Here is a 13835-nt window from a genome sequence, read left to right on the forward strand (position 1 = left end):
ACCAAAAATCAATCGATCAGTCACCTCTTCTCCCCACCCTCCCTCATGCAAGCCCTGTTGGTAGTTGGATTGGCTTTGCATAGAGTCTGTTGATCAATTTGGGGAGAATTACTATTTTTTAATTTCCAGTTATGAATATAAATTGTATTCTAGGCATGTATTTCTATTCATGGACATGGTATACTTCATATATTAGGCCTTCTTTAATGTCTTTCTGTAAAGTCTCATAGTGTTCTCCATGAAGCTCTTACACAGCTTTTGTTATGTCGAGACTTTTGATCTTCCGTCCTTTGACACCACCCCTTCCTCCCCTCAGAGTCCAGCAGAACTCCTATGTACCCAAGGATGGAGAAGGGAGCACCTTCCAGCCACTCCTCGTGATGTGGTGGGGCTGAGCAGAACTCCTGTGCACACGAGGATGGAGAAGGGGGCACCTTCCAGCCACTCCTCCTCATGGTGTGGTGGGGCTGAGCAGTTGGCCAGGTGCTGTGCTGGACACTTCCCTAACTTTGTTACCTTATCTGCCCTCCACAGCACCTGGTGAGGAGAGGTAGGTTTATACTCATTTTGCCTCCGAGGAGTTGGAAGCTCTGGCAGGTTAGGGATTTTTGCCCCAGATCACTAAGCTGGAAAGTGACAGAACTGGGATTTGAACCTGGGTTCAGAGCCCATATTCTTTTTATGACTAACTCTGGGAGGTCATCCTGATCCAGCTCTTTCCTCTGTTAACTTCAGATTGTGTTTTTCTTGGATCTGTGCTTCCAGTTTGGTGCGGTGCAACCCTGCGATAACAGGACCAGTGTTATGCATATTTGGATGTGACCCCTTGGTGATTTGTGCCTTCCCTCCCCCAGTCCCAGCCCCAACAGAAATGGGTCAGGAGATGACCACCTAGTGATTGTCAGGGCCTTTCTCAGATTAGTGGGTAGTCAGTTGTGTACAGTCTAGGTTTCATGATCTGTTTTTGTGCTTTTTATGCGAGTGCCCCAGAATGAAGACTGTTTTCTTCACAGCTTCCCAAAAGCATGACCCTCCATTGTGCTATTAAATATTTCAGATTCTACTCATCTCATCATGGCAGGGTTTACTGTTCTTCCTTTTTTTTGAGAAGGAGAGAGAGGGGGAGAGAGAGTGCAAGCAGGGGAGGGGCAGAGAGAGAGGGGGACAGAGGATCCAAAGCGGGCTCTGTGCTGACAGCAGCAAGCCCTGTTTGGGGCTCGAACTCATGAACCATGAGATCATGACCTGAGCCAAAGTCCGACGCTCAACCAACTGAGCCACCCAGGCCCTCTGGCAGGGTTTACTGTTCTAACCATATGGCCCTGCTTTTATATTTTGTATCTTGTTCCCCCACTCTGCTAGCATCTTCTAGGAACTTGAAATCCTTGCAGCTACCTCGAGTGGGCAGTGGTACTGCTGTGTAGATGAGGACACTGAAGCTAAAGGCATTGTCATCCAAGGCCATGAGCAGGAGGAGGTGAGCGTGAGGGGCCTTCATCTTATCTGTGCCTTGCTTGCTCATGATTGGTGCTCAGTTAATGTGTGTTGGTCTGTGGGCTGGCTGAATGGCCCAGAAGTGCTAGGTAAAGGGGGCTTGGGTGGGCTCATCATGGGATGCCTTCGGCAGGTGATACCCTTTAAATATGATTGGGGTTTATCTAAAGGAAAGGCCCCATGCTGTGGGGGGAGCCATACTGGCCCCCCACCTGGAGTATCCCGTGTAGCCAAACAGGACCCATACAGCCACACATACTCACTACCTTGGAAGGCGGCTCTGTGACCACCAGCCTTATTGCAGCAAGCCCTTGGTGGGTGTCTCCCTGAGCAGTGGTTTATCAGTGCTTTTTTTATAGCACACACAGCACTCTCCCCCAGGACTCTGGAAAATGCTGTTGCCTCCATTGCATTCATTTCCAGAGGTGCTGTGGACTCGTGGGCTTTGGTGCCCTGTGATCTGGTTCTAGGTAGGCCCTGGTGTTGTTTCTTGGTCACTGCGTGATGAGTGATGAGCACTCGAAAAATTCCATCTGTCTCTCTATGCCTCAGTTTCCCTTCCTATTGTGGAGTTAGAAATTTAGTGGGATGGCCTGAGAAATGATTTCTGATGTGAGGGAGAAGTGGGAAGAGCCTGTGAAGGGAAAAGTATGATTAGATTTGTCCTTTGGCAGAAAAGGAGATGAGGAAGTGGGTTTTTAAAAAATTTTTTTTAACATTTATTTTTTTTTTATTAATATAATTTATTGTCAAATTGGCTTACATACAAAACCCAGTGCTCATCCCAAGGGCCGTCCTCAATGCCCATCACCCATTTTCCCCTCTCCCCTGTACCCCATCAACCCTCAGTTTATCTCTGTATTTAAGAGTCTCTTATGGTTTGCCTCCCTCCCTCTCTGTAACTTTTTTTTCCTCCTTCCCCTCCCCCCTGGTCTTCTGTTGAGTTTCTCAGGATCCACATATGAGTGAAAACATATTGTATCTGTCTTTCTCTGCCTGACTTATTTCATTTAGCATAACCCTCTCCAGTTCCATCCACATTGCTACAAATGGCCAGATTTCATTCTTTCTCACTGCCAAGTAGTATTCCATTGTATATATAAACCACATCTTCTTTATCCATTCGTCAGTCGATGGACATTTAGGCTCTTTCCATAATTTGGCTATTGTTGAAAGTGCTGCTATGATCATTGGAGTACAAGTGCCCCTATGCATCAGCACTCCTGTATCCCTTGGGTAGATTCCTAGCAGTGCTATTGCTGGGTCATAGGGTAGTTCTATTTTTAATTTTTTGAGGAGCCTCCGCACTGTTTTCTGGAGAGGCTGCACCAGTTTGCATTCCCACCAGCAGTGCAAGAGCGTTCCTCTTTCTCCACAGGGAGCGGGGGTTTAATTGTATTTCTGTGTCAGAGCCTGTGGCTGTATGTGAGGGGAGCTGCCAGCCACCTCAGAACAGAACCCCAAGATGCAACCCTGCTTGGACATGGTGGGCTCGGTCCCGTGCGCCCAACCAGGGGTTCCATGTGGCCCTGCCCACTGCTTGTCCTCCCCCAGGATTAGGGCTGGGGGTGCCCTTTCAGAGTCTTGGGACTGGGACCCCATACGCCAGAGGAGAGACACTTGCCAGTCAAAGCCAGAAGGAGTGGGGTTGGGGGCAGTCGGAAGGTGTGTGTCTCTGTGTGATGAGTCCCTGAGTAGCACGGATTGTGGGGCCTAAAGGTTTTTGTGAGGTACCTAACTTGTAAGTTCTCAGAGCTCCCCTTTGCCCCAAACACACACAAACAGACACATGTTGACACACATATATACATACATGTACATGTGCACACGTGTATACAGACATACGTAAGACACGTGTGTATATAAATGTGTATGAATATACATCATAAATGTTTAGAAATGTTTTTATAGTGTGAATACGTGTCTCTATATTTATATATACAGTTGACCCTTGAACATGGGTTTGAGCTGTGTGGGTCCACAGCAGATATTTTTCCAGTACAATACTGTAAATGTATTTTCCTCATGATGATTTTAATATTTTCTTTTCTCTAGCTTACTTTAATGTAAGAACACAGTATATGATACATACATTTAACATACAAAATATGTGTTGATCAACTGTGTATGTTATCCGTAAGGCTTCTAGTCAACATTAGGCTATTAGTAGTTAAGTTTTGTGGGAGTCAAAAGTTAGGTGCAGATTTTTTTTTACACATGTGTAAAATACATTTTTATTAATAATAGCATTTTGTTCCATATGGGTAATATTTCTATGAAAGAAAGTAATAACCACCATGTACTGTAATTAATACACCCTGGAAAGACACGTCTCTTAGGAAGATCTTTGAGTTCTGGCAACATATTTGAATAAGTGTAGATTGATGTACATGCACATTTTTAACCATGGGGAGATTGGTGTTGTTCAAGGGTCCATTGTAAATGAATATGTCAGTTTAGTTAGATTCCCCGCAAGTGTGTGTGACCTTGGGTATAAACTGGTATCCTCATTTTAAGCAACCCATTTCCTGGATGGACTCTGGGGCTCATAGATTGCAAGCATCACACACCAACCATGGCAAACTCCAGAACACAGAGACCTGACTATTTATCTCTGTGACCTCAGCCCAGCAGTTGTTTAGCATTTGGCCATGCACCGGCCCGGCTTTCTTTTTCCTTCTGCTCTCTGCACTCCTGTGTTTCTATCTACGGATCTTTCAGTATCTATGGAGAGACAAGGTTAGCTCACAGGCTAAAAGGAAAGCCAAGCAACAGGCCACACACAAGGACAGAAGCCAGAGCTGCTCTGGGGTGTCGTTACCATGAGGTAACGATGACCCTGGTCATGTCGACTCTGTCAGTTTTTGGCCGTTGGGGCCCACTGCTCAGGAATTGACTTCTAGGACAGAGGGTCTGACTGGTCATGAGCCCATCCTTGGCCAGGGTTGAGCAGAGCACCTTGATTGATGGGACATGGCTGTATGCAGTGGGGAGAAGAGAATTCCCCAAAGGAGAACAGGGGAGCTGACACTAAAAGAAGGGGCAGAGGCAGAAATGGTAGATGTGTGCTAAAGTGTTTGGCCCCCCAAATGCCAGGTGCCACTGCTAGGATTTGCTCATCCCCTGGAAGTGTCCTCCCCACCTCCTGGGGAGAGAGGTCAGGAGTAGATGGGGAGGCTGAGACCTCCCCACCCCCATCCAGCAGCTCTTGCTGTGTTTGTGTGGCCATCCTGGCTGCCTGTGTGGGGGAGATTCGGCAGCCGTGGTGCTCCTCTGATCTCTCTGTGCCTGGCTGTGTCATCTTGGTATGTCTGAGTTGCTCAGGGGTAGGTAGGTAGCTTGGTTTTCCAGCTTCCCCAGAGCTAAGACACCTTTGAGGCATCTCCCAGCAAACCATGCATATGGATTCCACTGTGTCAGCCCCTTTCCATGCCCACCCCTGGTGAGTGCCCTTGGGCCTGCTGGAAGGGCCTGCTGATGCTCTAGGGAGGGTGTGCCCACGGTGCTGCGGCTACTTTTCAGCCCTGCCCTGGAGTTTCCTGACATTCCCCAGTCCTAAGTCTCTGAATTCCCAAAAATGTGTTCTCCGTGACCAGCCAGTGAGTCTTGAGTTGTGCTTATGGTCTGCTAACCTCATGCTGCACATTGTAGGGGAACAAGAACTCCCTCTGTTCCTGCTCTAGAGAGGCTTGTAGTCTAGCTGGGAAGAGCCAACTACTGTCACAAGGGTGTATGATAAGGCAGTGTAGCATGCCACAGGGAGCCCACACGTGCAGTCAGCCAGACCAAGTTTCGTGCATTTTATGGACATCATCAGTGTGCGACCCGTGGGCTCCCCATCCAGTATTACAAGGCAGTGGGGACTTATTGAATAACTAATGTCAATCAGAGTTCCTGTGCATGGCCTCTCATGTGTAGTGGGCACTTATAAATGGTATATATTCTTACGTAATCACATAAACGTGCTTCCTGTTTGCCTTGGCTTCCGGAAAGTGTGAGCTGTGGTAGCCCCAAGTGGTTCCAGTGTAAGGCCAGGTGGACAGGGAGGGCTCTGCGGAAGAGACAGGACTTGAGCTGATCCTTGACAAAAGAATGGTATTCAGCCACACGGTGAGGAGGCGGGATGGCCTTTCAGGCATGTCTGAATGTGGTCAGCACGATGAGGGCCTGGAGCAGGACCTAGCCCTCAGGCTCCCTGTGGCCATGTGTACAGACCTGATGAATGAGGCTAGCATGGAGGAGAAGGTGTTCCTCCAACAGGTGCGCATCAGGGCACCTCCCTGGGATGGAAGGGACAGTACATATTGAGTACCTGCCATGCCCTGCACGATGCTAAGTGCTGTCCTGACCATGGAGGGCGGTGTCAGGATGTTCGTGTCCAGCACCTGCTGTCTGTCTTCTGAGCAGAGCAGGCACCTCAGGGAGTATCTGAGGGCAGAGAGGAGAAGACCTGAGGGCCTAGGCGATGGAAGATGTGTGCCTGGGGAGACGGCAGGGAAGGGGCAAGAGGACAGCTAGGCAAAGGGCTTCTGGACGAGCAGAGGGGGTGGTGGGGATGATGGAGGAGGTGAGGGCAGGAAAAATGAGGTGATATTTGAAGCCAGAGAAAGGGGCTAATGCAAGAGAGTTTTGAGCCAGATTGTGGTGGGCAAGGAATTGCTTTGGTAGAAAAGTTTGCTGATCATTGGGGACCCCTTTAAAAACAGTACTTTGGGTGGTACCTGGCAGAGTGTAGAGACTGTTGGGTGGAAGGTCTGTGTAACACCCTGAGGTGTGGAGGACGTGGTGAACCCGGCTGTACTGGCAGGGGGGTCTAAGGAGACTGCGGTGGCTGGCGGAAGGACCCAGAGCCCTTCTGTGCTCCATTCATTGAGGGGCAGCCCCCAGTGTGTTCTCTCCAGGAGGTCAGGTGTGTTTTGAGGCCTGACTGTGCCCCCCACCCACTCAAGGGAGGCTTCCCCTGCCTGTGGGCAAGAGCTCATGAGACCCAAATCAGAGTGACAGCGTGTCAGCCTGGGTTCTGGGCCAGAGCTCTGTGATGTCCGAGCCATTTAGGACACCCACCATGACCGGTCCCTGAGGCCTGGGGGCCTGGTGGGGAGGAGGTTGGGGGACCCTCAGGAGGGTGGTGGGGGGGAGGAAGTTGATGCTGTTGGAAGAGCTGAGCGCACAAGGTGCTTGATTTGTTACCATTTATGGCAGCCAAAGAGAAGGGCGCGAGGCCCCCCTTCCCCCTCTCTGCCTCAAGCCCCCCTTCATCTGCCCCTTTCTCAGCCTGCCTGGTGGGAGGAGGGGAGTCTGTGTGAAAAGTGCATGTTTCATAAAAGCCGCTCTGTAGAGAGTGGCGGGTCTGAATCAGGAGCTGTAGGAGGAAGATTGACAAGATTCTCGGCATTGCTGATTTCTCTCTTCCTTTTTGGCTGGGGGCTCCTCAGAACTTGTTGGGGGGCAGGGTAGGTTGGATGGCCCCTCCAGCAGCCGGCAAAATTCTGGTGTGCCCAGCCATGAATCCTGCATTTCCTCCCCATTTGTAGAAATGCCGGAATCCCGTTTCGCTCAAGACATACACCAGCTAATTCTCAGTTTGCTTTTGGGATGAAGGTGGCAGAGCGGGAAAGAGCAGGAATGGGGTGCTAACACCTCAGTTCTAGTTCCGGCTGTGTTGCTCACTGGCTGTGTGACCCTGGACAAATTACTCCCCCTCTCTGGGCCTAAGTTCCCACATCTGGACAATGACAGACTTGAACCAGCTCATCTCTGGGGTCCCTTTGGGCTCTGACATCCTGCGTTTTTACACATTTCTTTTGCTCCCTTTGTGTTTTTAAAGAGCTGATGATTCTTGAGATACCTTATTTTCCTTTCCTCACAGTAGCCTTGGTAGAGTGAGGGAACAAGGAGGATTCCTTGTATCTCACAAGTGGGGAAACAGTCCAGAGTGAGGGAGGACCCACCTAGCCGGGCCGGGTGTGTCCTTGGTGTGCTTGAACTCGCTGCCTGAAGCTCACAAAACTGCCCCAGATTCTGCTCTGCCTGGAGGCTCACATGCTGGGTGCAGGCACAGGGGCTCCCGGGTTCCAGATGGAACGTTCCCCAATGGGCTTTGACTCCCTGGACCTTGGTTTCCTTGCTCAGTGGCAGGCAGAGAATCTCCCCTGCTTCCCATTTCCCACCTCAGGGTCGTGGCTGGGTCTGAGCAGGAGATGGGGCCAGCCACAGCAGTCAGCTGGTTTTGCCTGGCCCCCACCCCCACCCGAGAGGGCTGTCACCCACCAAGCAGGTAATGAGGGGTGGGCCGCTTTATTAAGCACCCTCACTGCAGGAGAGGAGCTCAGCACCTTGTTTGACACACAGAACTGTCTCGGCTCCCTTCCTATTGTTAGAAGCCTTAATTACAATTGTTCCAATTCCGCCCTCCAGCATTCATCATTAGGAAGAGCTTTCTTTTCCCTTCCTGCGTTCCCCTAAGTCCCCTGAACACTGTCTTCGCTGTTCCCTTGCACCAAGATGCCTCCCGCCTCTATCTCTCCCCTCTTTACCGCCCACCTCTATCTGGGGCAGTCCCAACACCAGCTGCCTCCCTGTCCTGTGGCCCTACATTGTGCCCCCAGCTGCCACCCTTTGAGAAAACAAACAGCAGTCCCCCCAACCCCACTAAAGTCAAGGCTCCAAGCTGGGGATGCTGTCCCTTCAATGGGCTGCTTAATCATGAATTCAGGAGCCTGTCTGCCCCTCCCCTTGCGGTGTAAGGGTCAGCAGGGTGGGTGTCCTCAACTGGATAGCGCATACACTGGGTGCTCTTTGCCGTCTCTGGCTGTATCTCCCCTTCTGGCCCAGAGCCCCTGGGCCTGTCCTTTACTCTGACTTTGTTAGAAGGCCCCTGGGGCAGCATGGAAAAAGCCTGTACCAGGAGTGTGGGTGCCCCTCACAGCTCTGCCACGGCTCCCCCTGTGATGATCTCTGACTTCAATTTCTCATCTGTAAAATGGGGATAAACCTGAATACTTGGCTGGCCAACCGGTCAAGGAACCTGTCAAAGAACTGTCAGGCGGGTACATCGAGACAGTCCTCTGAAGTCTGTGTAGGGTGGCGCTCTGTAAATTGGGATTACTGTGTCGTTTCTTTCTGTTAATGCCCGTCGCTCTCTGTGTCTGTTTCTGCCACCACCTTCCTGCCTTCCCGTTTCCGAGTGGGCCGTAAAGTTGCACAGTGGTTTGTTCCCGGACATATTTCTCCATCCAGGTGGCCACCGTACCTGTGTGACTAAAGTGCGTGATTCCGGCTCCTGCAGGCTGCCTGCCAAGGCATCCCACCATGCTTGACACCCTGGCAAGCCCACTCAGGACTGTCCAGGGAGTGTGGTGGCGGGAGGGGGCCCCTTCCAGCGTTCCCAAAGTTCTGTAGCGGGTCAGTGCGGAGAAAATGGCTTGTCTGGGTAGGAACTACAAATGCCCCTCCAGATTCATCTAGGACTGCTCTGTGTGGCTTGTTCAGGCTCATTCCTTTGGTTAGGGGTTTACTAAGATGACCTGTGTCTTCAGATCACAGAGAGCTGGTTTCATTTTCTCAGTGGCTGATCCGTCAGACCCACTGCGTACCCGGTCCATTGCCTTGCCCTTTCTCAGGGCCGTGGTGACCTCAGCTCTGCCAAGGAAGAATCTTGTGCTGGCCGGGGATCTTCTGGGGAGGCCCTTCCCCCACTGGGTGTGGGGCTGGTCTCTGAGCCTGTAAGTCTGGCACTTTGATTGACAGGAGTTTGAGCGAATTTGCTTGGGTTTATCTGCCCTGTGGGGATATTCAAGCCAGGCCAATCATCCTCTGAGGGACAAAGCCTACTGGTTTCTGCTTTAAGCATGGAGATGTGGAAGTAGGTTTTGGGGGCAGGGCATGAGCAGAGTGCTCACATTCACCCATACCACTGTGGATGCACACCGAAGATGTGAGCAGTTCCTTTGCTTCCGCCAGAGATGTCTACCCCCACCCCACGCACTCAGCCTGGTTAAGGGGAGTCGGCCTGGAGGCAAGGGTCTGGGAAGCTTCAGTCCTCCCTGTGATCAGTATTGTATACTGTCTCCCAAAGGACATTTTCTCCTCGGGGAGGTTTACCAGAGTGTCAACAGCCTTATTTTGCTTTTAGGGAGACTGAGTTGTAGAGAGAGAAGGGGTTATATTGAGGGCCCAAGTCACATGTGGAATAAACAAAGCCTTCTTGGCTGTCATGGAATGCACTGGAACCCAGAGTGCCCGAGTAGGCATGGTAACCCATTTGAATTACATGTAGTCAGGATGTGGCCTGGCTTCCAGGCTACGTGGACCCTTCACAGCTTCCCGAGTAGACTTGTGGGCTGGTTTCTCCACAGAACTGCAGGTGTCCTGGGGAAGTGTGCACCTCCTTTGCCAAGGCCCTGACCTCCAGCCTTTGGACACAGACACCCATGGCCCCTTGCTTCTGTCTGGGCCTACCATAGGCTCCCAGGACCCTTGTGAAATTCCAGGCCAGGCCATTACCTGAAGGGCCCACCATCCTGGGGAAGGCAAAGCTGCCAGAGTGGACTTCTGAACGTGGTTGGAGAAAGGGCTGGAGAAAATGGGGAAGGGGGCAGAGGGCTGAGAGACACCTCTCAGAGGGCAGCCTCTTGCTTTGCTATTTATATTTAATTTACTAGAGTATTTTTCCTTGTCTTTTTCTGTTTGGTGTTCCCAAACTTCTCTTCACACCTCTCTCCCTTCCAGGTTCCCTTCACCTCGATGTATTTAGGAGATAACTAAGTAGACGAACCTTCCACACTGCCCCTGACTTGATGCCTCCTGACATTGAATGCTGGGACTGAGGAGGGAGGGCACACCTGGGAGCCCTTCTGGGGAGGCAGTCATAGGTCCCCTGATGGAGATGTCCACGGACTCAGTCAGAGGTTGGACTTAGCTTCTGCGTTCTAGGTGATGGGAGAAGGAAGGTGGGGGAGGAGTAAAAACAACACCACCACACCCAACACCTGATGTCCCTGATGACCGTCTGTCTGCATTACTGAGGCACCAGTGAGGGGCCCCGGTGTGGCGGACGGCCTGGTCTTTGAGAGGAGAGTGAGGGGTGAGCCTCGTTCCAGACACTGCTCTTGTGCAGACATGTTTCTCTCCCTTTCACTTATGTCAGGAAATCGGACGAGGTCTTTTCCTTTGGGAGGGGAGAAGAAAATCAGACCCCACAGAGACTAATTGCCCCTGGCTTCAGCTGCCCCTGTCTGCATCCCTGTAGCCACCCTTCACTCCCGCCTCCCAGCATGCGATTCCCTGCCCCTTCCCTTCTGCCAGGCTTCTCAGGCTGCCTGGTTTGGGAAGTGAAAGGTAATATGTGTAAAGATCACTGGCTCTGGAGGCAGTGTGTTTGTCTCTTGGCATTACTGTTTACTGTTGGTATGGACCTGACAAGATGCTTAACTCTTTGAGCCTTGACCTCCTCATCTGTAAAATGGGACAATAATAGGTCTACTCTCTAGGTTGGTTCATGGAGTAATGGAAACACTGTATGAAGTGATGGGTGTCTTCGGGTCAGGTGAGGCTCGTATGGACAGGTGATGCTGGCTGGGGTAGTGTAGCCATATTCCTTGGCAGAGCAAAATAGGGAACATGTGTTCAGAATTAGGGTGTAGGTGTTTTGTTTCTGTTCTCAGCCCCCACTTCCTCAGCTGGGCCCTTATTTTCTCTAGGCTTTGTTTTGGCTTTCTCCTCAGTGGAATGAGGCAAGTCATTCGGTCCCTCTCGCCCCTTCCCCCTCCCCCAGCCTCCTGCAGGACAGGGAGAGATGGACAGATGAGGAATGGGTTCCCAGCTGCTGAGTGCTTGGAGCTCTTTCAGCCAGAGACGGGGGAGAAAATCGAAGGTGGGCTGTTCTATGCTTTTAGGATGGTCTCTAGGGACACAACGTTTAAACTAGAGTTGAAACCTCTTACTGAACTCACAAAAGAAGGCCCTGGAGGAGGCCCCTGGGGTCTGCATTAGCCAGACCAGCCAGGGACCTGGGTGGGCAGAGATGTCCCACCTGGCCTTGCTGGTGGGGCCGAGGCATGCCTATGGAGAGACTGGGTGCCCCACTTAGGAAAGACAAAAGCAGAACCTAAGCAGGGAGAAGGAGAGGAAAAGGAATAAGGGGAACGAAAGGCAAAGGCACAGGGACAGCTGGAGGGGCGGGGCAGACGTGGGCAGAGAGCCTCAGGTAGCCAGCTCCAGGGGCTGAGCCTGCCTGTCCCTTCCTCTCCGCAGTGATTAAGACATCGCCAGCTGCCTGTGTTCTTAGCTCCGCTGGCTCTCCGCTGCCAATAACAAATGCATCTGGCTGGAATCTGGGTCATTAAAAAAACAACCTGATATTTCTCTTCTTCCTTCACCCCCTGGCAATCCATGTCCTGGAATATAGCTGGGACCCCCAAAGGAGGGATCCAGAGGCACAGGGAGCCAGGGTGGGCGTGTTGGCTGTCAGGGCCACTCAGCCAGACAGACTGCCACCCTTCCTGGCTGTCTAGGTTCTGTTGTTGCGAAGCACGGGCCTTAAATGGAGAGTGATGTGCTGGGGACAAGGATTTTACAGGTGGTTTTCCTTCCTGTTGGCAGGCCAGGGGGCAGATAGTCTAGTGGCCGTGGTGGGGACATGAGCCCAGAGTCACAGCCTCAGTTTGACGATGATCTAATGAGATTCCTTAGTCTCTCTGGACTCACTTTGTTTCCACTGTGAACACTGACCGTGACACACAGCCTTCCCCAGGGGGTTGTTGACGGGGGGGGGGGGGGGGGGGGGGGTGAGCAGGGAATGTCCCAGCACAGCACACAAGGAAGGATAGCTCCTGCTACTTTGTCTCCATTATTATTGTTATTGTTATTATTATCATTATTATTATGTTGCCTCTGTTGAGTAGCACCTACAGAGGGAACTGCGTTTATTCAACTGCAGTGCCTGTGTTGGGTTGGGCACCTGACCAAGACTGACCTTCGGGAGAATGGAGGGACACTTGTCCATACCTCTCATGCCAGGAGCAAAGGATCGGCTGGACAGGTAGCTCTCTTAAACTGAGACCTCTTCTGAAACTCTAAAGTTTTGTATATTTCACTCTGGATTTAGGAATATAGAGGAGTAGGGACAAACGGAGGGAAGGTAGAAAGGATGATTTAAATAGAGGGAATAAATCAAGGAAGTTTCTTGGACTAGGCCTGAATTCTAGTTATCTGTGCAGCCCCCACTTCTGGGGGCTCACCTGTGCTGGGCCCTGGTCTGAGCGCCTTGCCTCCCTTGTCCCTTGTCTGGTTGATTCCAGAGCCTTCCTTGCTCCTAACCACCAAATAGGTTTCCCCTGCTATCTAAAAGTAGAGTCGTCCTATGAAACCTTTCACAAGCAGAAATGGTGTAAAGTGAAGAAGCAATTACCATTAATTTATATGGAAATAATTTTTGAGCATTCCCAGATGCAGAAAATAACCTCTCTTAGGCTTTTCTGATACCTTAGGGCACATCTTGCTAACAGAGGCACAAAATAAGTGGAGATAAAGCACAGATGCTCACAGATACAGTTCAAAGCTATGGCAGCTTGGTGCTGAGACGCTGAGTATAGTTTCCAGGGAAAGAACTCGGTGGGGCCACTCTCACAGCTCAGGGTGTGTGCCGCCTCTATAATGGCTGGCTGCAAAACAAACACTGAATGGTATTTTTGCTCTGTGTGTGTGTGTGTGTGTGTGTGTGTGTGTGTGTAAAGTGAAAATCCTCTTCGGATTTCTTTCAGCCAGCGAAAACAGGTATTGATGTACGTCTTGTGTAAAAGTGGCACAGTGCAAAGTTTCAGGAAAGTGGGGGGATACCTGCATTGCCTTTTCTGTTCCAGGCTGGTAATAGACCAAGGAAGTATGACTCCGAGTAAAGCTGCTAGGATCAGCAAACCCGGGGTGTCGCCCCACATGCTCTCCAGTGGGTCTGGGGTGGGCGGGTGGCACCTCACTGGTAGGCTGTGGGCCTCATGGTTGGGAGCCCACGTGACAGGTGCCCCTGCCCCAGGGGCTGAGCCTCACTTCGTCCATCACTCCAGGAGAACACGTTGTGTCACAGAGTAGCTCAGCAAATGTGGGCAGAGGTGTTTCTTTGGAGTAGCCAGAGGTGATGCTTTTGTTGATAGGCTTAACGTGGGTCGTTTCCTGGGGAGTGGGAAGTATGGGGGATATCTGCAGAAGAATCTGGTATTGATGTGTTTTCCTTGGACGGGCAGGAGGGCCCAAGTGCAGAGCTTAGCGCTGCTCTCCTGGCCTGTGGGGGTCATTCCTAGTCTGCCTGGTGGAGCTGTCTGAGTATGAGGCAATGGTGGCACACC

General features: G+C 51.3%; 1 protein-coding gene across 11 annotated transcripts in view; it reads left to right on the forward strand.

The window, feature by feature from the left end:
• TSPAN9 (tetraspanin 9) overlaps positions 1–13835 on the forward strand; it is a 221915-nt gene that overhangs the window by 145988 nt on the left and 62092 nt on the right. For 4 of the 11 annotated variants that reach the window (XM_053225724.1, XM_053225721.1, XM_053225723.1 and 1 more), the window contains one exon: positions 12434–12535. The exons of the other annotated variants lie outside the window; for them this stretch is intronic. In XM_053225724.1, the coding sequence (XP_053081699.1) occupies positions 12434–12535 (102 nt within the window). The remainder of the gene's footprint in view (positions 1–12433; positions 12536–13835) is intronic. 11 annotated transcript variants of the gene reach the window in all.

The sequence above is a fragment of the Acinonyx jubatus genome, chromosome B4 (assembly GCF_027475565.1).
Source record: "Acinonyx jubatus isolate Ajub_Pintada_27869175 chromosome B4, VMU_Ajub_asm_v1.0, whole genome shotgun sequence".
Classification (NCBI taxonomy): domain Eukaryota; kingdom Metazoa; phylum Chordata; class Mammalia; order Carnivora; family Felidae; genus Acinonyx; species Acinonyx jubatus.